Here is a 27,213-nt window from a genome sequence, read left to right as displayed (position 1 = left end):
TGTACATAGTGCCTTTGCACTTTTGTCTTCACCTCTAGTAATAGTGTCATTACCTGGAAGGGGGTGGGAATTTTGTTGCTTAGAATGAACCATACTAATTATTCCTGTCCCTACAAGATACTGAAATAACAAGCAGGATACCTTGTTTTCCTCCTAAAATTAAATATTTCCCTGTGGGACAGTCCAGTACTGCCAATGCTTATGTTAGCTATTTAATCAATACAATATTTTATGAGCTGCAATTCTGCATCACACTGAAGTTCTACTGAAATCCATGAAATAAAATATCCCTTTAAGATCAGATCCATTGATATGATGCAGCCCAAAGTACATATGATGTAAAAGTTGGCAAATCGTTCACTCTCAGCTTTTGGAAGGAGCCCTGGGTTTGCTCTCCAGCCTTGGAATAGGCTTACCTCACTTATTTTTTGGTTCTGGGCCTGCTTGCAAATATCTTGCCCTGCAAATAAAATTTCCTCCATATATCAATAGTCCTTTTTAATAAAAGGTTTCCCATACCTACTTTCAAGACCAGGAATACGACAATATTCATGCAACTATTCCTGGCTAAGCCTGAATGCTAAAATTTGATGTCATACAGTAAAACATGAACTGGTTTTCTTTCTTGTTGGTTGGAGGCACTAATAAAACCTTTAAAGGGAAAAACATTGAAAACAGTTCACTAAACAAAACAGAAACTCCACTGTTAGAATGGGGGAAAAAAAGATGACACATACGTAGAGTGGGAAACCAGGTGTGGGCAGTCAGACTATAAAATCTCCCCACCTAATAGAACCAAATCTTTGAACAAACTATCACATTAGAGCCGCTTCATGAGAACAGTCACTATCACCGCACTGTTGTGCATACATAATTAAAGGCCTCCTGTAGGTTGCAGAACAACCTAAACAGACTAGAGTTACGAGTCATTTCAACCTCCAGGCATGCATGCAAGAAGGTTGTGACTATTAGGAATGTCTCATATTTGAAAGGTTTGCCATTCCATTCAGTTCTATTGTATGCATAATGACACACAACCTTTCGGTATAAGCAGCTACCAATAACAATAAATCTTCTCTCATTTCCCTCTCCTCATATTCATTTTACTTTGGGATCAGGCAAAAGTTTATAGAGGAATAATCAAACAAGACTGTCATTTTAATGCTATTTTTATTTTTAAAGGGAAGGTATACAGTGGTGGAAGGGAAGATTAGAAGATTGTTTTGTGCATTTTATTCTAGTGTCTGTGTCTGATTTATTTTTATTGGGGAGATGCAAGTTGTATTTTTTTAATTACAAAAAAGTTTAAAATTTATTTTATTTTGAAGTCAGCATGTGCAGTCTGCTATAAAATGGGGAAAGGAAATCAAGATCAATGGTGGTTCACATAAACTGGTCTTTCAGCCGTTTACACAGCTCTTTATTTAAACTACAATCTTTTTAAAGAAGAGGTCAGCTAGACTGGTAAAATAGTAAGCAACAAAGAATTTCACTTTGAAAATGGATTTCAGAGGAAAAAAAATTGTCCCACTTCAGCTAGAGAACTACAAACAGCTCTGTCCCTGGAATCTCCTTTCCCCTACTGCCTAAATGGAAAGAATTCTTGAACTTTAGCACAGTATGCTAGGTTGGTATCGGGTGAAACCTTGTCATTGTTATCAGAGAATTAGTTGATTAACTACAAAAAATAAATCTACTTTATTCTTGTCCAAAAATCAAGACCAGGTGGAAATAAAGGTGGGACAGAGCCATTAAAAGACTTTCAGAAGAATCTAGGTCTATAAGAATAATTACCAGTTTTATATGACACTGCACTGTGCTTTGGTATACTCATCACAATTATGTCACTATCCTGAGCATGTTTATCTACATATGAACCTTATTAAGTTAATTAGGAATTGCTCCCTAACCTAGGTGTTTACAATTGGCACAGATGCAAACCAATGGGGCAGTAATCTACTTAACTAGCCAGTCACACATGTGGCAGGAAAGGCAAAATTGGCATACTTTCTTAAATTGACTATGATTAAAGAAAGCAATTCCTGAATTCAGAATAACTTTGATTTGGAAAGCTTGCCCCTTACCTCAGAAGAGGAAAAGGAAGCTGACTTTAAAATTGCATCAGTTCAATGTCTTAGTGTTCAGGTCATTTAAAAATAGGTACAATTTGCTTTGAAAACTTGCCACCTGCTAACAGAGAAGGATTAAAGGGTTTATATAGACAGAGCTGAGAATTTTTCTCAGGTCAAGACCAATCACCTTCTAATCAACAAGCTGCAATATCATGTTGGGCACCAGAGCAATGGCGTACAATCATCCACTTCCATCCCAACATACATGTGCATATAGGTAACCCAAAACAATTTCATGGGATTCTCTTAGGGTAGGAATACTTAGGGGTGGTTTTACCAACACATCTTTAACATTTGCTTTTTGTGTCTGTGGGAATACCTTCAAGTTGCCTTTTTTTTAATGTCAGGAGCAACTTGAGAAACTGCAAGTCGCCTCTGGTGTGAAAGAATTGGCCATCTGCAAGGAGGCTTCTCTCATGTCCCCGAATGAGAAGGAAGAGCTGACAGACAGAAGCTCATCCCGCTCTTTGGATTTGAACTACCCAACCTTTCAGTCAGCAGTTCTGCCAGCATAAGGGTTTAACCTAATGATTATCAACCTGTAGGTCCACAGGTGTTTTGGCCTACAACTCCCAGAAATCCCAGCTAGTTTAGCAGCTGTTAGGATTTCTGGGAGTTGAAGGCCAAAACATCTGGGGACCCACAGGTTGAGAACCACTGGTTGCGCCACCCATTGCGCCACCAGGAGCTCCAAGTTGCCTATTGATTGCTTTCCTGTCGTTTTCGTAGGCAAGGAATACTCAAAGGCGGATATACCAATTCCATACTCTTAAATTACTATAGGTTCAATGGGGGGTGGGACGATGTCTTTTCTCTTGAATTGGATGTTTCTGCCTTCAAGTTGCCTACTGACCTATGGATACCCCACTGTTTTCTTGTCCAAGGAATATTTAGTTTTGCCAGTTCCTTCCTGTCACATAGGGCCTACGCCACCTGGGATTCATTGGTGGTCTCTCACACAAGTGCTTAACCATACCTGACCCTGTTTAGCCTCCAAGACCAGGCAGGACACGGTGCCTTCAAGATATTTAAGCTTATGCCCAATGTTTATAAGGAAGCCCACAGAAACAGCACCTAAGAAACAACCAGTAAGATTGTAGTCTAGGTATGGGCAAACTGTGGCCCTCTCTCCAGGTGTTTTGGACTTCAATTCCCACCATTCCTCATAGCCTCAGGCCCTTCCTTTCCTCCCTCAGCCGCTTAAGCTGTGAGGAATGGTGGGAGCCGAAGCCCAAAACACCTGGAGAGAGGGCCCAAGTTTGCCCATGCCCGAGTAAGACTGTAGTCTATGTCCTAGTAAGACCAACAAGAAAAAAGGGCAACCTTTCTAAAAGGCCCCAACGCCTATTTCGTAACATATAAGTTAAAAAGCAAGTAGAGCTGTATACAACACGAAGCCCAGTTTCTCAGAAGATGGGTAACCTCCACCTGGAGCAGGAGAAACTCCGCCCGCCCGCCAACCAGGAGTCAAGGACGCCAAGGCGTTGCTCTGCGCAGGCGCGAAGTCGGTAGGCGGAGCCAGGCAGGGCAGGCGCCGGGCGGGAAGAGGTTATAAAAAGGGAGGCGGCGCGCGCCCTGGCGGTTGGAGGCTCTGCGGGCAGCGAGACGTCACGCTCAGCTGCTTGGCTCGTCCCCTCAGTCCGCCCGCGCGTCCCCAGCTGCTAGGCCGAGAGGAGACGCGCGCCGCGCTGCCTTCATTCGGAGGCTGGTTGCGAGGCGGCCGCCATGGGCTCCCGGGCGTCCACGCTGCTGAGGGACGAGGAGATCGAGGAAATCAAGAAAGAGACGGGCTGTGAGTATCAGGAAGGCGGGGAGAGGAGGGGGTGAAGGGCCGGCCTGTTCTCTCGCTCCCTGGAAGGCGCCCACGGCCTTGAGGTGGAGTCCGACGGGGCTGACCCTCCCTTCTGTCATTGGCAGAGGCCGAGCTTGCTGTCTCCGAGGGGGACGCTGGCTCTCCTTTTCTGACAGGAGGTTGGGGTTGTGGACTTTCGCCTTTTGGCTTCCCAGTTTTGCGTGTTTTGGACTTCAGCTCTCACAGTTCTTGACATCAGGCCCAACCGAAGCCCCAAACAGCTCAGAATCAATGCTTGGGAGCCCCTAGACCAGGCCTGGGCAAATTTGGTCCTTCCAGGTGTTTTGGACTTCAACTCCCATAATTCCTAACAGCCTACCAATGTTGGGGTTGCGAAAAATTGGCACCAGTAAACAGTTTAATAATAAGAAAACCACAAAGGAGAAGATTGGAAGTTTAAACCTCCTACTGAATACCCTATCCTTAACTTCCAAACCCGCTTCGATAATTGGGATGTGTATAGATGTTCTTTTTGTTTTCTTTTTGTAGTATTAGCCCTTTCCATATCACACTCCCCAATCCATATCTTTCTATATTTTATCTTGTTATGATGTTCATAAATAAGACTCAGTAAAAATTATTTAAAGGAACAGTTTAATAATAATGATAATAATAGTGACAATAAACTTTATTTCTAGACCGCCCTCTCTCCCTGAAGGGACTCAGGGTGGTCTACAGACACAAAACAAAAAGGCAAACATTCAGTGCCTCAGATGAGTACAAACACATCAGAATAATGCATTGTAACAACAGTAAACTTACAACAAAAAATTAAGCATCAAGATGAAAATAATCTAAAGCAATCCAATAAGACAGTGAACAAAAACATGAGTAAAACATTACAACACATAACCTAAAAACAGTTAAGATACAATTACATTAAAATGGCTAACACTAATGTTAATTTAAGATGTATCATAGCATCGTTAAGATGTTATTACGTTATGTTTTAACTGTGTTTTAGTTGGTAAACTCTGTTGTTTGTTCTGGGCTTGGTTCCGCATGTAAGCCACTCCAAGTCCCTCTGGGGAGATGGTGGCGAGATATAAAAATAACATTATTATATTATTACATATGGATCATTTAAGATGTATAGTTTCCAAAAGTTATCAATTTACACAACCCCCAAGCATCTCATAACTAAGGGGGAAAGGACTTTCCTACTTTCCTCCTTTGTCAGCTCTCATAAGGGCAAAGGAGCTACATATCCTGTTGCACTTGTTCACCTTCGCCAGCATGTGACAATAGAAATCATGCTGCAACCCAAAGGCGTGGCACCTTTTTCTCCCACAGATGCCTGGTTGCCGGATGCTTCCTCCTGGAGTTAGAATGCTCTTATTTAACTCCAATTGGAAGAGCTAGATGAGATCACTGCTCTGAGAAAGTCCTGACAGATGCTTACGGAAATCCATGAGCAGAACCTGGATACTGTAGCACCTTTCCGTTTTAACTAACTACCCAACATATTGTCTCTTACATTGGAGGCAACATCTAGTCATCAGTGATGGAAACTCATCAGTACATACAGGGATCCTTGTTTGTCTTGTCAGTCTACTTTTCCTGAACCCATAGGGAACTTTAAAAATGTCTGTGTTCGGACAAGCCAGTCTGTTCTTCAAATTAACAACATGTAGTTGTTTGTAAAGGAGGTGGTATTTCTACACTAAAGGATTTTTGTATGAATGTGTTTAATTTTTCCAGTTACTTAACTGTAGTGAAAGAAGCTAAAAATATACTTAATGGTTTCCTGGAATCACTTTGTGTGTGTAAGCAACTGCTGTAGTTACCATGGGGATAGTATGTCAAGGCAGATAGGAGGTTTACTGATAGTAGCCTTTGTATATTTGCTTTTTCAAAAAGTTTTTAACTAGATTCACACCAAGACTCCACAGTAAATCAAACACATGGAATAAGGGGAAGGATTACTTATCAGAAAAACGGATAAAACTCACTGAAGACAATGACCAAATGTGTGACTGTTGTGAAAAAAGGCAAATTCCATATTGGGGATCACTAGGAAAAGGATCAAATCTGCTAATGTATAATTCCTCTCTACAGATTCAGAGTAAGCAGTAGTTAAAGCATATTTGTTTCCAGGATGTCAAAGGTTCAATCCTTGACATTCTCATGTATGATGAAAAAAGAATCTTGCCTAAAACCATGGTGATCTGTTGGCACATAAGGTATTCAAATAGATTCCTGTTTCACTATGGAATACTGTGTACCATTAGATCAGTGGACTGTAAAAAGAACATTATAGGGTTGGATAAAACAGAAGTTAGAGCAACCTTTGTATGAGAAAATAGTATAATTTTAGAACTTGTTTAGTTCAGAGAAAAAGGCAGTTAAAGATAAACCTAATGGCGATATGTAAAGTGAAGTTTCATAAAAGAGAAATGATCATAGAAGTGTTCCTCCCTTTTACAACACAGTCCTCAGAGTCATCCTGAAAAGTTGAATAGTGGGAGATTCAGGACAAATAAAAGAAAGTATTTATTTACACAGTGACATTTGTCTCCTTTGTTGGTGACTACTACCAACATAAATCATTGTTGAAAGAAAATCTGAAAATTCAAGGAGATATGTAGCAACTTTTGCAATTTGATCTTATTTTCACACATTAGCTTTTTTATTCTGAATTGTGAAAGCTTTTAAATCAAACTAAAATAATCAGTTTGCCGGCAACAAATAGAAAACAGTTTTTGGGACAGATTAATGTTATACAGTCTTCTCTTCAGTAAAGGAATAAATCCCCAAATGTTTACTAAATTGGTGAGGAGAATAAAAGAATTATGAAATTGGCCACATACAGTCTGAAATGGCAAAAACCAGTTACAATTTAGAATATATTCTGGCATAGCAGAATGGATAATTGTAGAAAAACATGTTGGCAACTTTTCAAAGCAGAAATTAACTATGTGAATTCAAGACACTACAGCTATGAAACTATCATTTTTAAAATAATGCTGTCCTATTATATTCACGATGCTGATGTTTATATACTCATTTATGTATGTACAAGTATATACTCATATGTGAGTATAGCTAGCAACAGACACATGTACTTTTAGGCACTTTTATGTACCTGTACATTTCCCAACATGAGCAAGGTTAAGGTGCTACAAGAGTTTAGTTTTTAAACATGGGATTGCAGTTAAAGAATTACGACATTTTATTAAAGTACATCATTTGCCTAATAACAAAACACAACAGCTATCTTTAGTCTTTTAAAAAATAAAACTCGGTGCATCAGGTGGTTGTAAAGATCATGCTTAATTGTTTTCTGTGGATTGGCTTAATTGTCTTTATTGCTTCTCAAGGCCAACTGACTTTCTTTTCTTTAGTTTCTCATAGTCAGATTACTCGATTGTATAGTCGGTTTACCAGCTTGGACAAAGGAGAGAATGGCACTCTTAGGTAAGTATTTTCAATTCAGCTTTTGTTTTGTCTTACCATTGCGGCATACTGCCTTTCCAGAATTGTTCTAGTGCAACCCCACATCTCAGACATTTCCAGAGAGTCCTTTGCTCTTGTCTCAAAAAGGGCTTTTGGAGCACTTGGTACTTTAGCAGGGAGAAGAGCCAGGGAATGTTTCTTGCATAGAGCTACATTTGTATATTTCTATTTAAAATAGATTCAGGGTTATCTCAGAATTTAATAAATGTAAATGGTTAATGTAAGTGATTAGTAACTATGACAGCTGAATTGTATGTTACAACTACATGGAGTATATTTATTTTAAATGCTTTTGTCTTGATTTCCACCCAAAACGTTCAAGGTGAAAGTATACTAAGCTGTTTTTAATTCATGGAAAAGTTATTAAAGTGGAAGGGTTTTAATTTAAATTCGAGAATCCTTAGGAGAAATGGCTTAGACAGGCCCAAAGAGAGGCCAATTTTAAAGCAGTTTTCTCCAAGGCTGATTTTGTCTTTGTCTTTTGGAAGCAGGTTATTTAGACCCAGTAGCAACTTGAGATCACCATTATGTTTTCCTTCCTGTGCAAATAAGGAGAAACATACTACACCAGCATAATGGACATTTATGTTTGCATAATGTACAAATATATTTCTGATATTGGTCTTTATAGTGCTACAAGACTCATTTGTTCTTGCTACAAAACTTTGCTCTTTATAGATCATGGAAAAGATCCTGAAATTGCTTTGTCATAGTCTCCTTTTTATCCTCCCCCACCCAGGACAATGGGGCTAGGCACAGGAAAGAACTGACTTTAAAGCCATTTTGGGATTTCTTCCATGGGAAGAGTGGGATAATAATGCCAAAACAACATTGTGATTTATCAAAATCTAATATGCAGGTATTTACTAATCTTTACATGAACTTACTGACACATCTATATTTAAGCACACATAGTATATTCCTCATGTACTTAGAAGTTAATTATGATATCACTGAGCTTGAGTAATAGGATTATACTTTGTGGAGCCTTTGAAAATTGGAATGTAACCTTGGGGGCCTCATCGTTTGCAGTTCAAGGTGAAAGAACAAGACAATCCATAAACCTTAACTCTTTGGTTACAATGGAAAAGACTAATGGTTGCAATGCATATAACAGTATTAACAATGCCAAAAAAACTAGATTGAAGCAGGATGACATATCTCACCTCATAGTTGCTTTTTCACTTTCCAACAAAAACATTATGGAAAATGCAATCTATGTTGAAAGATTTCTGGTAAGCTAATTTCAGGCAATCCTAATTCATATATTTCTAGTTTTTGTGTTTTTTCAAGTCATTTCTGACATTGCTTTTTTCTGAGGTTGAGTGTGTGTGATATGTCCAAGTTAAACAGCTGAGCAGGAATTTGAACCATGATCCTCTAGAGCAGTGTTTCTCAAACTCTGCTCCTCCAGATGTTTTGGACTTCAGCTCCCTCAATTCCTAACAAATGGTAAGTCAAAACACCTGAGGAACACAGTTTGAGAAACACTGCTCTAGAGTGTTAGCCCATGACTTAAGCCACCACACCCAGCTGATTTTCAATACTATTTCAAAGCAGGATGTATTTATTTTTTGGTTTGCATATTTCTCCAGATTTTGTGGCACACTTCTCAGATTGGAAAAGTTTTCAAAAATGTTTACAGAGAGATCAAAGAAGGAAGGAGGGGAGACTGTGTAAAATTGTTCCAATTGATACCTGTTGCTTTGAATTTTTGGTGGCTGGGGTTGGGGAATTATTCACTCTGGTAATATTTTGGTATGGGGCAGCGTTTAGTTACAGTGTTTCCTCACTTATTGTGGGGGTTACATTCCAGGACCACCTGCAAAAAGTGAAAATCCGTGAAGTACGGACACTATATTTGTGTTGTTTACAGTCTCACTGATGCAGTCCGACTGTGTTGTTTACAATCTCGCGAAGCTGCTTCAACCTCCTTTTCTCTCCCTTCGGCTCCTTCCTTCCTTCCTTAGGCTTCTCCTTAGGAAAGAAGGAGAAAGAGAGAGGAAGAAAGGAAAAAATCATAATTTTAAATGTTTTATTATATTCATTTAGTGTTTATTGAAAAACCGCGAAACAGCGAATCCGTGAAAAGTGAACTGCGAAGTAGTGAAGGAACACTACAATAAAATGCACTGTAAACAAGAGTAAAACCTAAATGACTTTTAAAAGGACAGGTTGAGTGTCTCTTATCCAGAACTCCAAAGTGCAAAATCCAAAATTGTCTGTAAGTGTGGCTGAAATAGTGACTTTTTTGCTTTCTGGTGGTTCATAGTACCCAAACTTTCACACACAAAATTATTTAAAACATCGCATAACAAATTGCAGTAATCTATTATTTCTGTACAATATCTCAGCAGTGTTATTTGTTGGAGAATTTGAATTTAGGTAATTTTATCATATATAAAAATTAATTTGGGAGTTGTGCCATGCAACTGTGTGTGTGTGTGTCTATCTTAATAGAACTAAGAATTATCTCAAAAATTATCAAAGTATTTGGACAATATAAAGATGCATGAAATTTGCCATAGCGTCTTCGCATTACTTCAATAGCAAAGCAAAACTATTATTTTAAATATAACTGTAGTGTTATGTAGAATTTTCCAGTACAGTGAAAATAGGGAAAACATAGCATGAACAATTAAAAAAGAACATTAAACACAACCAGTTCAGTCAAGGTGCACAGAATACAAAAACTGAAACCATCATTCTAAATGAGTATTTGGATTTTTTTTTCACATTCGTGTTTTGCTATTTGGTAGATAAGCAGTTCAATACAACCAATAAACAATTAATACAAAAAATATTTATTGATTATTTGAATGAGCTTCTGTAACTAGCAGTAAGCATATTGCTCAATATTTATTCAAAAAGATTTTCAGTATTCTGCTGAGGGAAGATGGGGTGCTTTCTTTTATCACTTTTTTATAAGAATGTAAGTATGCAAACTTGTGCTGAATGTGTCATCAGTTGTCCTTTGCTTGCCTAACTTGTTTGGTGAGTTCCTGCACCTTCTCCAACATTCATTAGAATGTCCCTGGCTTGCACAGTTCTAACAGGTGAAAGGTATCACCTGTGGATAATTTTTGTCCTACTTCCTGTAGTTGATTTCATGTTTTTTTTTTTTTTTTGCCAAATGGAGGACTTAAACACTATATTAAAAGCTGCAACCCAAGTGCTTTTTCCTTGCAATTTTTTAAAGAGGAGTCACATAATAGCAAGATAAGTTTATATAAGTATCCAGCCCTTTGGATTGTTCATATGCCTTAGCATGATTATTTTAAATGTGGTTTAGTTTTTGGTGTCATGTTTTAAGATGGCAGGACTGGAAATATAATGCCTTTGATACTCATCTAATGTGACTGTTTTAATGCTTAAAAAGTTGCTGACTTCGGAATATATTATGTGGATGCAATAGATACTGGCAAATAATCACTTACTAAATAATAAGCAACTGCCTGCTACTCCACATAAGATTCTTTTCCATTAAGTCTTTAATTTCCGAAGTCTGTCTACATTTCCTGTTGTCCATCTCAGCTATCAATACTATACTGTATATCTGCTTTCCATTTCTTACAGTATTTTCCCTATAATGACTTTGGCCAAATATTTTTCATTTCAAAAATAACTAATCTTGTTCACTTAAGTCCTATACCCTGTAGGCACTTAACTTAATTTAATTTCTTGTAAGGAGTTAGATAGGGTAGAATGTTTTTCACTATCTAGAACTCGGGCATGCTCCACTTCCCGTTTCCTGTCTTCTCTACTGTTTCCCCTCACACAACCTATTTTGTACATCGATAATAATAGTGTACCAATAGATCACTGTGTTTATTCCTACATTAAATCCACAACTTGACAGAATGGTGAAGCATGTATTAGAGTCAGGACAATAAACTAATGCTGTGTTACATTTTTCTATAAATTCTTCTTTAATCACAGTCGTTTCCGACTCTTCATGACCTCATGGACCAGCCCACGCCAGAGCTCCCTGTCGGCCGTTGCTGCCCCCAGTTCCTTCAAGGCCAAGCCAGTCACTTCAAGCATACCATCCATCCATCTCGCCACTGCATTGAAATATGCTAGTATATCTACAAGAATTTGACAAAGATAGATTTTCAAAATTTTTCAGAATTAATGAATCTAAAAATATGCAAGTATTCTTCAAGAAAACATAGAGCATACTAGATAGTTTTCTTACGGCATGTGAACAAAAGAAAAGCAGCAGTTTCCTGCAACTTCCAGTCTAAGTCAGGTGAAATAGGTTTTGTTAAAGTAAGAGCTGAGTAAATAGAGCAAAGCACAAATTGTTTTTGGTGTTCATTTACTTTTATGACTTGTTTCCAGTTTCCAGTTATGACTGGAGTTTCCAGTTAGCAATCTTGATGGATTCCTTCATGAGCAAAATGGAGTATTTAGATGTGAGTAACAATGGCAGCAAAGGATTTTGAAAGTGTACTTACATTTAGTTAATCTTTAATCTCAGGTTTAGACATAAAATTAATTTAGAGGTGACTATCTACAGGTAAATATTAACTGTAATCTTAACATATAGGGACAGACTGCACAAGGCCTCGTGCCACTTTTGAGGCTGAGAAAAAAGTCGGTAGTAAAAGCTTTCATAAATAGCAGAGTGAGCTCCTAACTGTTCTTAGAAATGCTGTGTTTTTTGTTATCCATGCTATGTAAAATAAGATCTTTTTGCTGATCAATCCTCATTAGTTCGACCATGAGCCAAAGGGGAATTAAGCTACTTGAAGGAGGTGCCGTGGGCCCCTGTGTACTTTTTGCTATTTTATTATTCAAACCCCTCCTTGGAAGCTAATGCTGTTTCCCTGTTGGAAAAGAAAACAGTTTAAAGTTGTGTTAAACAGGGGCAATTATCCTAGGTTAAGGGTTATTTCCCAGAGATTGGAGCCTTGTAATCTTTACCAGAACTTTCTAATTGACTTTCTTGCCCTTTGCTTTAGTTTTTTAACTCTTTGTTTTTGCTACAGTCATATATTTTTGTTCTGTTATTCCTTTCTCTTTTCTTGCCTGCCTCTTTTCATCAGCTTTTCCCTCTACATTTCCCTTTTACATACCTATTTCTTAATCCTAAGAATGCCCTCTCATCTTGTTCTTTTCTGAGTCAAAGCTTCTGAAGGAGCTAGACAAACCAGTGATACCCACTTAAATACCTGTTGGAACCTAGTAAACAAGCAGCCTTATAGGAGCTTCGGATGACTGCTGGATGGCGTATTTCAGAGTCTGCAAAGACAGAATTGAGTAAAAATCTGTACCCTCCAAAATACTGAATTAGAAGGCTTTCCTAACTATTGTTAAACTAAGGAAATGAGGAAGAGGACAGGTATGATCCAATGGCTATTGACTTCTTAGCAGCTATTGGGAACTAGAAAAAGGTACAATCAAATCAGACTCTTATCTGCTGTAATCATCCCTTTTCAGAACCTCTGATTTAAATCGCTGCCCAATTTCCTAGCTGCTTTGATTTTTTAATCAAAGTTTTTTTAAAAGCAGAATAAAAGGCAAAAAACTTCTTGGCATCCCTTCTTGTCTGGAAAGCTATAGTTGACCTGACTTTAAATATCTGTTTAGAACAGAACCCTAAAAAGCAAAGATGATCCAAAAAAGTCACTGTAGACTTCAGGCACTACATTCTAAATTTGGCCAGGTTACTTTGTTGTTGTTTATTTAAGATAATTTATTGATTGAATTCATTTAACTGCATTGTAACATTAAGACAAAATTAAAACACAGTATAAAACAAAATAACTGTTAAACTAAAACTAAGATTTTAAGGTGCAGACCCATACTACTTTTCTTAAAGACCTGAGTGAATGGATTCAACACTCTTTGCTAAAAATGCTATAATCAGAATGATCCCTTAAAAAAAGAAGTAATATCCTTCATGCCCAGTCTCCAAGTGATCCACATCCTGTATCAGTGGCATAGTAAGAGACAATCATTTTGGCCATGAAGCTGCCCCATGTGAAGTGCTTCCATCATGGTCTTTTGGATCTATTAAGTCAAATATTTTCCATCTTCCATATAAACGCCGGCATGCAAAAATGTAACCAGCAGACTTCCCAGCTTTTCACAAATGCTCAAAGAGAGAGAGGCATTTCAAATTGCTATTTCCCAGACCAGAGACCTGTACAGGGTGATGTCTTTTCAAAAGACAAAAGCATATTTTCCTCCCATCCTCTGACTGTTCTGCCTATGCTAATACTGCAGTAGATACCCAGGCAGGCAAAGATATGGCGGATTAATTTCTTCCAGCTACTCTACCCAGGTTTCTGTGATACAAACTAGGTCAACCTTTTCATCAATTATTCAATCACATATAGAAATGTTTATTTTAAAGTGAAATGTTGCTTATTAATAAGGCTATGAGGTCTAAAGACAGGCTGGTAAAATAAACAGACACATTTTTGTTTGAAGAATGGCCAGAAAAGGCCATGAAGGTATAAGATGTTAAATCACATTCTTTTTCCATACTAATTCAAACCCTATTCTCATGAATCACTTCCCATGAAGATTTTCCCTCACTAGATACCCTAAACAAATCCCATAAAACAATGATAAAGTTAACACTTTGATTCTAATTCTCAGCACCTCATTAGACTGTAATTGTGTCTTAAACTATTGTCTTCTTCCTAATAGAGAAGCAAACATTAGCTTTGCATTATTTTGTTTCCTAGCATTTCTTTCTTTGGTAGCTGTTGGGGACAAGCTACTTTGAAGGTTTTTGCTAAACCTTGTGTAGTAGTGTTTAAGAAATGAGAATGGTCTAGTGCCCTGTATCCATATTGTATGTTGCTCTTAATTCAGCCATTTCTTTCAACAAATCATCTCTAGTTTATGGGATGGAACAATGCCACTTGTATGGTGTGTACAATAATATACTATGGAGCGTTTACAGGAAATGAATGGATGCTTATGACTAGGGGAATTATTTACCAAGTGGCTTGGGGAAAATAAGTTATCAAGCAACTGCCAGTTTTTATGTATGTGGTATCATGGGTGACTGCACAAAACTCTCCTGGCCAAGTAATGAATATAAGCAATTAAAAATCCTTTAATGGTTGACATGCCTAACAAGTACAAATACAGTCGTTATTTAGTGACTTTATAGCCTGCTTTATTCCCCAAAATGAAAGAATTTGGGGGGGAGGGGGCTCTACATTGAAATACAGTAGAGTCTCACTTATCCAAGCCCCGCTTATCCAAGCTTCTGGATACTTCAAGCCATTTTTGTAGTCAATGTTTCCAATATATCGTGATATTTTGGTGCTAAATTTGTAAATACAATAATTACAACATAACATTACTGCGTATTGAACTACTTTTTCTGTCAATTTTGTTGTATAACATGATGTTTTGGCGCTTAATTTGTAAAATCATAGCCTAATTTGATGTTTAATAGGCTTTTCTTTAATCCCTCCTTATTATCGAAGATATTTGCTTATCCAAGCTTCTGCCAGCCCGTTTAGCTTGGATAAGTGAGACTCTACTGTATATTTAAATAATAAAACAGTGGCGCATTCAAAACACAATTAAAATGCCTTAGTAAAATTGCTTTCCTTTGCATTTGACCTGCTGCCAATGCCTGCCTGAATAAAAAAAAAATGCCTACAAGCAGATGCATTACGTCAGGGGTCCCCAAACTAAGGCCCATAGGCCAGATGTGACCCTCCAAGATCATTTACCTGGCCCCACCCTCAGTTTTAGACTTAGGCTCGCCCAAAGTCTGAAATGACTTGAAGGCACACAACAACAACAATCTTAATTAACTTGACTATCTCATTGGCCAGAAGCAGGCCTACACTTCTCATTGAAATCCAGATAGGTTTATATTGGTTAAAATTGTTTTTATTTTTAAAAGCTTGTATTGTTCTTTCATTGTTGTTGTTTTTTTGCACTACAAATAAGACATATGCAGTGTGCATAGGAATTTGTTTGTATTTTTCGAATGATAATTCGGCCCCTCAACAGAAGTATTGTGGACCCAGCCCTCTGCTAAAAAAGTTTGAAGACCCTTGCATTACATGGAATTACACTAAACTCCCTTTATAGGGGAGTTCCAAAGCCCAGGAATGGTCACCAAATATGCTCTGTCTTAAATGGCAATACTGTAAATATTCTAAGGACACCACATCTTGCGTGATCTTGGAAGCAAAACAGGGTCAGGCTAGGTTAGTACTTGGATGGGAAAATAAGGAACATTAGAGATTGTTTGATAGGAAAGAACTGGAAAACCACCTCTCAGTATTCCTTGCCTAAGAAAACGCTATGTAATTTGTGGGTCAACAGTTGTAATATAGATGGAAGTGCAGGTTCTTAGAGAAATTTGTCCCTTCCAATGCTGCAGTTAAATTTAAGGCCACTGATTTCATTGCCCTGTATGTGCCAGGATAAAATAGGATACCAGCCCTCACGGTGGTTTTATATAGTTGGACCTAACACCAACAGTGAGAATGTGCTGTGATTAGGACTGGTGGTGCTAGTGGTGGTGGTGGTGGTGGTGTGTGTGTGTGTATATATATATATATATAGAGAGAGAGATAGAGAGAGAGAGAGAGAGAGACTGTGAAGTGGCAGTTGGATTTCTCCAAATTATGCTTTAAAAGTGCCATCATGTGAGGGGTTGTTTTGTTTTGTTTATGGGAGAGAAGCCTTGCAAAATCAAGACCCCAGGAATGGAATTAAGCAGTTTAACTAGCATGCGATTTATGATCAGCCAATTTTAAAATCTGGCATCCAAGTTGAGACAGAGCTGTGTTAGACAGGGACATAACCTTGCTATGCTTGGGCTTAAAAATGTCAAAATACAGGAGTGGGCTACTTTTATGCTCCAGGTTTTTCTTTTGATAAATAGTATATAGAGTAGGGGTGTGTGGAATTCCGGGGATTGATTTGGAATTCGGATAATTTTGGCAATTCGGCACCTGAACCGCCAAATACAAACCAAAAAGGACCCCCTCCAAAACTTTACCGGAATGAAACACGAGCTGCCGTGTCTTTCGGCTAAGTTCAGGAAAGATACGTTGATTCTGGCTTATTTTTCATCATTAGTATTCTGGCCATTTGGGGTTTTTTTTGTATTGTTTTTTGCAAGCACAAGCAGCAATCTTCCAATGGTGGTTGCAATGGGGCTCAGTGGTGAGTGCAGTCACACTTGCTGCATTACGTTTCTCAGCAAATCACAAGCCTGGTTCTGTCCATCCCCCCCCCCCCCCCCCCCCCGGCACTCCGATTTGAACTTCAAATCCCTCTTGTGGTTTTTTTAAATGTTATTGGTAAAGGCTTTTAAAATTTCCACAAAATCAGTGAATTAGTAAAATGATTTGAAACTTTGCAGTTTTGCAGTTGTGAATATGCCCTACAAGTGTTGTAAGTTTCATCCTGATAACCATAAAAATGATGGAGAAATGCCCCCTTTCCCAATGTTCCTGAACACAGCCAGCTGCATCACATTTCTCATCCAATCACAATCTGGTTCTGTCTATTCTCCTCCCCTCATGTGGTGCGCTCTGATATGGACTTCAAATCTCAGGAACCTCTCTTGTGTTTTTTTTTCAAAATGTTATTGATAAAACTTTTTAAAAATTCCCAAAAAAACAGTAGATTAGTGAAAAGATTTGAAACGTGGCAAGCTTGCAGTCGCAAATGCGTCCTACAAGTTTAGCAGGTTTCATCCTGATAGCCATAAAAATGATGGAAATATGAGCCTCACAAGTTCCCCCATTAGCGCCAATGGACCGAATCTTACTGAAACAAAAACGGAATGTAGGGTTCCGAATTGCGAATCTGAACCCCCCTCCTGAATCAAATTTGCTTGAAAATGGAATTGGGGGGGGGGGGGAGTCCGAAAATGGAACCAAAAACAGAAAGGAATCCTGTCATTTCGCACACCCCTAATATAGAGGGCTTGAATCTTATTTAAAAAACAAATTGCTGCAGCAATGGGCTTCCCAGAGCAACAGTTCATTTTTTTGAACCAGAAAAGGGGATTTGATGTCAGTGTTGTGAAGAAGCTTTTGGAGTTTGGAAGCTCTGAAACTGGGAGACATCAGTAAAATTAATGCACATACAGCACATACAGACTAGGCAGACAGACAACTAACAACCGATGACTGATAACTGGTGACTGGTAGCTAATAGCTGATGCAAGAGGAAGGAACTCACTCTTATATCTGGATCCTCCCTCCTTCCAGACACTCACAGGGTCATCACAGTTCATTACTGATTAACTCTTTCAACGTCCATACACTTCAGATGATGCAATCACTTTGCAATCCCAGGCACAGCACAAATTACATTTAAACATTTATCTTACACAAATCTTACACTGACATTTGAGACAGGTCAAAGGTCAGAAAACCACAGAGAGATATACTTTCTCCATTGCAATATCAGGCGTAAAGCTAATTTACAGGGCTTTGTTTTGGTTTTTGTTGCATTTTGGTAGACAGTGGAAAGAAAGAAGCTTGTGGCTAGGTCTTGGGAGAAGAAGGAAAAGATATGACAGATTTTCTATGATACACAATTGTGAAACATGAATTCATAATGGTCATTCAATCATTTCTTTAAAAACTTGGAGCTCTGATAAATTCCCATGTATTCCTACTCTGGCAGAAGCTGTTTATGTCTAAAGGTTTTAATAACTGTGAGTCATGGCAATTAGTTGTTTATAAATGAATGCAGAGAAAATTAGGATTATACGTAAATTGTCAATTCTAGTTTAAATTTTCTAAAAAGACTGCAATGACAATGAATGCAGATAAATGTTTATTTTGTGGTGAGTTAATACTAATTGATAATTACTAATGAACAATGCTATGAACTTGATATAACATTCCTACATTTAAAAATAATTCATAACTATTATGTGGTATCTGACCCACAACTAGAAATCAGCCTTGTTACAAATTTTAAAAATAATGACCAAAAGTTTTACTTCGGCTGAAAATGGAAGTGGATTTCTTTGGCATTACAGCCGGGAAGATTTCCAGCGCATTCCAGAACTCGCCATCAATCCACTGGGGGACCGGATCATCAATGCATTCTTTCCAGAAGGGTAAGCTTCATAATGTTTTTATTCTCTATAAACTAGACTGCTTGTGGGATATATCTTAAGATTGCATTCTTAAGGGCCATTTTAATACAAAATCCATCTCCCAGGACTTCAGATAAAATATTAAGTAGTCAGTAATTTAAATTACTTTTGTGTTCTTTCAGAGAGACTGAATACAAGCTGACAATGTGTATTTGTGGTTAAAAAAAATCAGTCAATGGCCTAGGTCTGCAGATTGCTGTTGTTTGTGTCTAGACAGCCTACTAAATCAGTAATGTATATACTCGAGTATAAGCAGACTCTAATATAAGCTGAGGCACCTAATTTTACCACAAAAAACTGGGGAAATGTATTGACTCGAGTATAAACCGAGGGTGGAAAATGCAGCAGCTACTGATAAATTTCAAAATGAGCATAGATCCCAGTGAAATTATATTGAGGCATGAGTAGATTAAAGAATTTTGAATATTTACAGTATTTCAAAGAAAAACAGTAAACTATCTCTGTAAGTGGAAAAGTAGGGTCAACAAAAACAATATGGTATTAACAATAACTTAATAATAATAATAATAATAATAATAATAAACCTCCATTTGTACCCTGCCTTATCTCCACATGGGGACTCAGGCCAGCTTCCAACATACATACTAACAGGCAAACATTCAATATCTACATAAACAATGCAGAGCTAGATACAGATCTCTATATATAAAAGGATAAAAAATTTCAGCCTAGGCAAAACAACAAAACTACACATCCCAGAAACACTAAACTTGGCAATACAACCCCTCATCCATGCCTCTACGTTCATACAACAAAAAGAAAAGAAAAATAAAGTCCTAATTAGAGGGAGAGGAATAATTGTTTTTTATCCAATTGCTGCCAGTTACAAGGCTAAACTCTGCCCACTTGGTCTTCTAGCAACCTACTCAGCCCAGGGGACAGGCACAGTTAGGCCTCAGGTCTCTTCCACACTGCCTATAAGATACAGATTATCTGATTTTCACTGGATTATATGGCAGTGTAGACTCAAGGCCCTTCCACACAGCTATATTACCCATTTATAATCTTATATTATCTGCTTTGAACTGGATTATCTTGAGTCCACACTGCCAGATAATTCACTTCAGTGTGCATTTTATACAGCTGTGTAGAAGGGGCCTCATATAATCCACTTCTAAGCAGATAATATAAAATTATAAATATACAGTAGAGTCTCACTTATCCAACATAAACAGGCCAGCAGAACGTTGGATAAGTGAATATGTTGGATAATAAGGGATTCAGGAAATGCCGATTAAACATCAAATTAGGTAATGATTATACAAATTAAGCACCAAACATCATGTTATACAACAAATTTGACAGAAAAAGTAGTTCAATGCTCAGTAATGCTTTGTTGTAATTACTGTACAGTAGAGTCTCACATATCCAACATAAATGGGCCGGCAGAATGTTGGATAAGCGAATATGTTGGATAATAAGGAGAGATTAAGAAAAAGCCTATTAAACATCAAAATAGGTTATGATTTTACAAATTAAGCACCAAAACATCATGTTATACAACAAATTTGACAGAAAAAGTAGTTCATTACACATTCATGCTATGTAGTAATTACTGTATTTACGAATTTAGCACCAAAATATCATGATGTATTGAAAACATTGACTACAAAAATGTGTTGGATAATCCAGAACGTTGGATAAGTGAGACTCTACTGTATTTACAAATTTAGCACCAAAATATCACAATGAATTTAAAACATTGACTACAAAAACATTGACTACTAAAAGGCAGACTGTGTTGGATAATCCAGAACACTGGATAAGCGAATGTTGGATAAGTGAGATTCTACTGTAATATGAAATTACTGTGGTAATCCAGTCCAACCCAATTCTGCCATGCAGGACACAATCCAAGCATTCCTGACAGATGGCCATCCAGCCTCTACATAATAATGATGATGAAGATGATGATGATGATGATGATGATGATGATAATAATAATAATAATAATAGAAGCATAGAATCCAAAAGTTTGGAGAGACCCCTAAGGGCCATCCAGCCCAACCCTTTCTACTATGCAGCAGGACACAATCCAAGCATTCACAACACATGGACAACGTATAAATACTATACAATACTACACAGGGACATAGACCCCCTCTACCCTCACCACTTTCACAGTACACAAACAACCAAATGCATACTAAACATAAAGACAACCATACAACAGACATTCAATACCACCACTACCTCAATAATTTCTCACCAACACCACCAGACAACGCCACAGCAACGCGTGGCCAGGCACAGCTAGTAATTATATATACTAATTTCACATATGCATTTTCCACTGAAACATTTGCAAATCCTCTCTATATATGTGCATTTCCCTCCCGCAATATTTGCAATCCCTATATATTTATGTTTATATCTCTCTAGAAATCTTTGTGTGTGTGTGCATTTCCCCTGCAATAGATATATCTATCTAGACATCTCTCTCTCTATATATAATTATATCTGTATAAGATTTGCAAAGACTTGTGAACACATGAGGCGAAAATTAATATATAAAATAATTATACACACACACAGATATACAGGTACATGGAAATCTCTAGATATCTATATGTATATAGGATTTGCAAAGACTTGCAAACATAGGGGGAAAATCATATAAAATTAATGTAGATAGATAGATACAAGTATAAAAGTACATAGGGTTTGAAAGGTTTGCGGGGAAAATGCTTATATATCTGTAGCAGAGATTAACAAATATTTCAGGGGGAAATGTTTTATAAGATGAATATATCTTCCTAACTTGCAAGGGCTTCTATCCCTTTTCAAAACATTCCCTTGGTTAAGAACAAGGGAGGCTTTGGAAAAGTAAACACTGATAATGGAGGGTAAGATGAGAGATAAATATATATTGCAAGCAGCAGCCTCCAGACTCCACTGCCGGCTTGACCTTGACCCGATTATAAACCCAGGGAGGCTTTTCAGCTCATAAAAAGGGCTGAAAAGCTCAGCTTTTTGAGTATATACAGTATATTTTCGGTCTCTATTAAAGAGATATCTGTACTCATCACCAGAACAATTATCATGGTCATTATCTATTTATATAGAGCCATCACTAGGCATGATGCTTTACAAGTAAAAGAGCAAACAAAAAAAGCCTAGCATGCTACCATCAGCCTGAGAGTCTACCTAAAACATGACACAACTGGGAAAGAGGAGATTAAGTCCTTCCAAGGCTAGGCCAGGGCCAGTTGGGATGGAGAGAAGGTCTTTTCCCTTTTTCTGGGCCAAGATATAATGGAGCTGTGTCTGCCTCTTCTCTCCCTTAAAGGTAGATAATTAGAATGTACAAGTATTATTCACTTCAAGTCTTACTGAAATTACATTTTTGTTAGATCTGAATTGTCCTTTTAAGCTACATTCCATTTTGCCATTAGTGACAGAAAACTCTACCTTAATTCATAAACATCAATTTTTGAAAAACTATTGAAAATTGAAAACCTATGTCTTCACCATTTAATCTACATCTAATATCATTGTTTGCTTTTGAGGGGTGGATGATTTGTCCAATTGAACATCGACATAATTTTATTCAGTAATAATGGAAAAAGCAAACAAGAGTAGTACTCATTAAATAAGTAGAGAAAAATAGCAGAAAATTTAAATTAGTTTGAATATGCTATTTGAATCATATTTTACTACAATAGTAATTCCAGTGAATACTTCATGTGCATGTTTCTACTCTGTGCAGAGAAGACCAAGTGAATTTCCGTGGATTCATGAGGACGTTGGCCCACTTTCGGCCCATTGAAGATAATGAGAAAAACAAAGACCAGAATGGACTGGAGCCACTTAATAGTCGGAGCAACAAATTACACTGTATGATGATTTAATTTTGTCTATTAAAAAGTATTGCATTGCTTTGTATTCTATTCCGTCTACTAGTCCTACATGTTGGAAGTTCATCTTTCTTTAAATGTAGTTTATACCTGATTTCAAAATCTCAGGTATAAACTACATTTCAAAAAAGGTTTTGGGCTCACCTTGGTCTCCTTACCTCTCCCCAGAACAGTGTTGCATACAAATCTATACTCCTTTCAGTGTTTAATCTCCATTCCTAACATTACTATACTGACTTCCCACTTGCATGCAAGTATTTCATGGTATTCCTCCCATATCTCTTTATTTATTTTATTTATTTATTACATCATTTCTACCCCGCCCTTCTCACCCACCAGGGGACTCAGGGCGGCTTACAATATACATCAAAAACACAGTTTACATCAGATTAAAAGTCTTCCAAGATTAAAAAATTACAATAAAAATTAAAATATACGTTAAAAAACCTGTGTAATTGTACATCTTTGCTGTTTCCATAACCGATCACTGCTTATAAGCTTTGCTTTCTCAGCTTAACTATTAAATATCTATTGTTCCCTATGAATCCACCTCTTTTCTCTTATCATCCCTTGAGCTTGGAACTATTTTCCAAAATACTTGTGCACAAAAACCCAGTTCCCATATTGCAGGAGTACCTACTCTCTCTAGACTTGTGGATACATTTACAGATTTGAGAAGCTGTCATAAGCAACATAGCAAAATGGTTTTCATGGTCATGTGGACAGTTAACATGATTTAACTTGCCCCAAAAAGTTTAGCATAAGAAACTGAATCTGAGCAAACTAAGTAACTGATGGATGAAGCTCAAGGTGAATCCACCTCTTTCTTTTTATACCCTATCTTTTCCTCTCAATCAAAAATCATCAGCACTCAAGAAAAAAGCCTTTTCTGTCCTCTTTGCTTCGCAGCAATTGGAAAAGGTAGCTAATCCTTATTTTTTTTTCCTGTAGTTGCATTTCGACTTTATGATCTGGATAAAGATGACAAGATTTCTCGAGATGAGCTACTTCAGGTAGGCTAAGTTTCTATAGTCTGGTGACTATTTTGTTTTAGCTTTTAACTCCTTGTTTTATTTATTTCCTACATTTATATCCTGCCCTTCTCACCCCAAAAGGGGGACTCAGAGCAGCTTTACAGAAAGGCAGCAATTTTATGCCATACATACATACAGAAAAAAAAATTAAAACCAAAAATCAACAGCATTATTAAAACTGTTATTAAAATCACATCGTCCAGAATCAAATCCAGGGTTAGAACATATATGGGATTTGGGGATGAGGAATACAGTAAATATGAAGTACTTCCTAGCCCTCTAGCTTAATGTTGAAAGTGATGGAAGAATAAGAGTGTACAAAATGGTTCAGGAATGGTGGGAAAGGGAAAAGTTTCCATTGTGCATCTCAACAATACAAGATTCCTATTAAAGACTGGCAGAAGGTCTGAACAAGACCAGTACTGGGAATACACTGGATAGGGGTATACTTCTGTGGTTTTTTGTGTTGTGCGTTTCTGTGCAGCCCGCTTAGATTAATAAGGAAACAATATTGCTGTCACAGTAATCAATTCTGTGAAGTGGATCCAGACATTGGAGAATTTTGACTGTCTTGCTAATCTGAATATGAGAAAGCTTCTCCTTCAAATACGAGTTGTTAATGTGTAGATCTGAACAGATCCTTCCATGTTTTATATCAAATATAATTTTACTTGATAGGACTTTGGAAGTACTGAGATTAATAGATACCTCTAGTTATTTTCATTTAGACACCAGTCTTTACTTTGCTTGAATTGTAGGTGTTGAGAATGATGGTTGGTGTAAACATCTCTGATGAACAGCTGGGAAGTATTGCTGACAGAACCATTCAAGAGGCTGATCAAGATGGTGACAGTGCAATATCCTTTGCAGAGTTTGTTAAGGTTAGAAAGGAACATTTCTTACATAGTATATATCCGCTGCCAGGCTTTATTGGTTGGAATAGGCACAGATGCAAAGGTGGTGTACAGGTATTGTGTGTGCTCTTATATTTTATTGCTTTGCTATATCTTACACAATTGATAAGTAGAATGCCATTCAGTTTTGTAATTGCACGAAACTTCACATTTTGAATATCATAGATGGAAAATGTTCATCTATGTTTCTGTTTTTGAATGGCCTTACAAATTGCCCCCAGGTCATGTCATAGATATAGGAGTGTGATCTGGGTCTTATTAGTACATAAGTGAGTACTGTCTGAGAGTCTTACATACCTCTTAGATTTCCATCATGGAAGAAAAGTTGGTTATACAGGGTGTTTGGAAAAGCACTCCCTATTCACCCATTGAAATTAAATGGTGAATAGGGAGTTCTTTTTCAAACACCCTGTATATTAAATTAAAATGTTGGCATTGGCAAGTGCAGTTATCATTTCTTGTATTAATGCTTTAATGAATAGATAAAATTTACTAAAAATAGTAAATCTGGAATACAGAACTTTAACCACATGAAAGAATATTGCCACCTAAAGCCAAAATTTAAAAGTACTGTATAATATAATTCAAATTTGTAAAAAAGTGTTAACAGTTCTGCTTTTTTATAGGTTTTGGAGAAGGTGGATGTAGAACAAAAAATGAGCATTCGATTTCTTCACTGATGAATCCAGGCCAAATCCTTGCATTGTCCTCATATTTAAGGAATATAGTTTGTTTTACTATCTTTTTTCCTGAGCATTGCTTCTGGTGCATGTGAGGTACATCTCCAAATCCCTCCCCAGTTTGTTCCATCAGCGTGAACATTCCTTCTGCATCAGAACAAGAAACATGGCTGCAATGCAGCTTGGAATGGAGCATTGAAACAGCCTTTTCATCACGGTTCTATTTGCATTGTTTTCTGATTATAAATTATTTCTTCCCGTGTACTGTACTCTTCCACCATCTTATGGACTATAAATTAGAGAGGACAGCAAATTCTACTGTAGGGGCTGGCTGAGAGCCATTTCAAAAAAAGTGCAACAAAGATCTGATCGGTAGTACCTATATACTCCATTATCTTTGTCTTGCCAGCATAACTGCCTTCTCTTCTCCTGGTTTTGTTGAAATAGATGCCTGCCCATTTTACTAAACCTCAAAAAGTAATGATGCAAAGCCAGTGATTTCATTTTCAGGACTAAGGCTTGGTTGACTATAGGCTTCCAAGTATGTCAAATGTATATGAATTTGTCCACCGGAAGATGGGACACCTGCCAAGGATATGACTTGTTAATGTTGTTTTTATGTATATGTAATTTCTCAACTAGTAGACGTTAAATTCTTTCCTGCTATCTATTTTGAAATGTTTGCAATGTGAAGTCTTGAATTTCTTGCTTGTGCTTTTGGTTAACTATTTTTCAATTAGTATTTGCAACATATTCTTTTTGTTGACAACTGTAAGGAAAGTTTTCTTTTCATATTATGATACACTAGACCAATTGGATTTTTCGTTTCCGAACATACACATGAAAGTCAAGCTGGAGGAGTATAATGTTCTTTCACATTTATGAGAACACTGTCATTATTAGGATAATATCTAGAACATGTACAACCTGTGATCTAAGGAAATTTATTTTGTTTTACTTCAAGCATTCCTGCATTCAGACTAAGTAGTATCACATTGGCTGAAATAAATTTTGAGATTTTAACAGTTTTGGTTGTGTAACTTGCTAAAAGCTATTTTGAATGTTCAAATACTTTGTTCTCTTGCTACTCTCATAAGCCATGTTTCTATAAGCATTGAGTATTTTGTCCCAGTTACTTAAATTTTGCACAATTTAATAATCTCTCAAAGTTGATTTGCACTACTTTGTTAAATTACATAAGGAAGTATATTTTCAGTCCAATCATTAAATTGTAACCCCTTAGGAAATACAAGTTGAATGATCTCTCTTGAACAGAATGCTTTGGGATTCTGACTACAATGTAACATAGGAATTTTGTAAAGAGAAGAACAGTGATCATTAATACCAAGGTGTTAGATGTGCTTATTTTTAAATAAGCTTCATCCTTTGGCTCTGTAGCTATAATCAACAGTTGTGCCTTGTGAGACCGCTTGTATTCCATCAGTCTGTGAATAAAATCCTTCAACCTGGATAAGTTCCTAGTCTTTTTTGTTTGTTTGTTAATACAATATAATTGGAAAAACATGTTTTGACTTGAAATAAAGGAAGTGGCTTTATGAGGTAAGAGCAATCTGGATTTTCCTCTTTTGGGTTTGTATGTAAAATATCCCTATTTGAAACAGCTCTGCTGGCTGGTTCTCCGCAGATGAAATAGAGGCAGAGACTATATTTATCTTTGTTGCCACAGAGTAGGCCCTTAGATGAGATTTTGCCAGTCTTGGATGCACTTTTTCTACCAATGTTGCTCCAGTCAGTCTTATTTGTTTCATTACCACCAGTTCCCTGGAAAAGTGGAAGGCAGCCTGGCTTCATTTTGTGAGGGGATGCTCAAGAGCATTGTGTTCAATGCCTGGGCCATTTGCCCAATCCAGAGATTGGGTAGAACTTCATAAGTACCACCTATCAAGACAGCAGGAGCCATGACGAATGCATCTGGGTCCATAAGCCTCTTGCAGCAGACCATTTTAATAGGCAGCCCATCTCCTCAGGGCTAAACCCCATGATGATAAAGATGGTTTATTTCAAACCCCAATGCACATGACTCAAGACACTGCACATCCATCAAGTAGTTTGTGGAGCAATGCAGTCCACGGCAGCTGATATCAATTGCAGTAATCACACCCTTTCTTAGAAGTTCATAGAGCATTA

General features: G+C 37.3%; 3 protein-coding genes across 13 annotated transcripts in view; 1 reads left to right on the top strand and 2 right to left on the bottom strand.

Annotated features, from left to right (window-relative positions):
* exd1 (exonuclease 3'-5' domain containing 1) overlaps positions 1-3,650 on the bottom strand; it is a 31,540-nt gene extending 27,890 nt beyond the window's left edge. For 2 of the 10 annotated variants that reach the window (XM_008104442.3, XM_008104519.3), the window contains exons 1-2: positions 3,555-3,644; positions 417-460 (exon numbers count right to left, since the gene is read on the bottom strand). The gene's annotated coding sequence lies outside the window, so the exon portion shown is untranslated. Of the gene's footprint in view, positions 1-416; positions 461-2,084 lie in introns of all 10 variants that reach the window. The other 8 variants (XM_008104459.3, XM_008104505.3, XM_008104490.3 and 5 more) reach the window with 6 other exon arrangements.
* A 134-nt stretch (positions 3,651-3,784) lies between these two features.
* Positions 3,785-26,539, top strand: chp1 (calcineurin like EF-hand protein 1). Its single transcript, XM_003214543.4, has 7 exons — positions 3,785-3,924; positions 7,329-7,401; positions 18,440-18,520; positions 22,290-22,417; positions 23,389-23,450; positions 24,230-24,352; positions 25,012-26,539. The coding sequence occupies exons 1-7, from the start codon at positions 3,858-3,860 to the stop codon at positions 25,063-25,065; spliced, it is 588 nt and encodes a 195-aa protein (XP_003214591.1). The 5' UTR covers positions 3,785-3,857; the 3' UTR covers positions 25,066-26,539.
* Positions 4,562-27,213, bottom strand: part of oip5 (Opa interacting protein 5) — a 32,166-nt gene continuing 9,514 nt past the window's right edge. Inside the window, exon 5 of one of the 2 annotated variants that reach the window (XM_062968164.1) lies at positions 4,562-9,417. In XM_062968164.1, the coding sequence (XP_062824234.1) occupies positions 9,319-9,417 (99 nt within the window). In that variant the 3' untranslated portion in view covers positions 4,562-9,318. Of the gene's footprint in view, positions 9,418-9,461; positions 11,529-27,213 lie in introns of those variants that run through there. The other variant, XM_008104542.2, reaches the window with a different exon arrangement.

The sequence above is a fragment of the Anolis carolinensis genome, chromosome 1 (genome assembly GCF_035594765.1).
Source record: "Anolis carolinensis isolate JA03-04 chromosome 1, rAnoCar3.1.pri, whole genome shotgun sequence".
Classification (NCBI taxonomy): Eukaryota; Metazoa; Chordata; class Lepidosauria; order Squamata; family Dactyloidae; genus Anolis; species Anolis carolinensis.
This window is presented reverse-complemented; position numbering and strand designations above follow the sequence as displayed.

Excerpts from the sequence above, each read along its gene's own strand:
- chp1 (XM_003214543.4), top strand. The coding sequence starts at position 3,858 with ATGGGCTCCCGGGCGTCCACGCTGCTGAGGGACGAGGAGATCGAGGAA. Across the intron at positions 18,521-22,289 it reads AATGCATTCTTTCCAGAAGG|AGAAGACCAAGTGAATTTCC; the intron begins GTAAGCTTCATA and ends TACTCTGTGCAG. Across the intron at positions 24,353-25,011 it reads CCTTTGCAGAGTTTGTTAAG|GTTTTGGAGAAGGTGGATGT; the intron begins GTTAGAAAGGAA and ends GCTTTTTTATAG.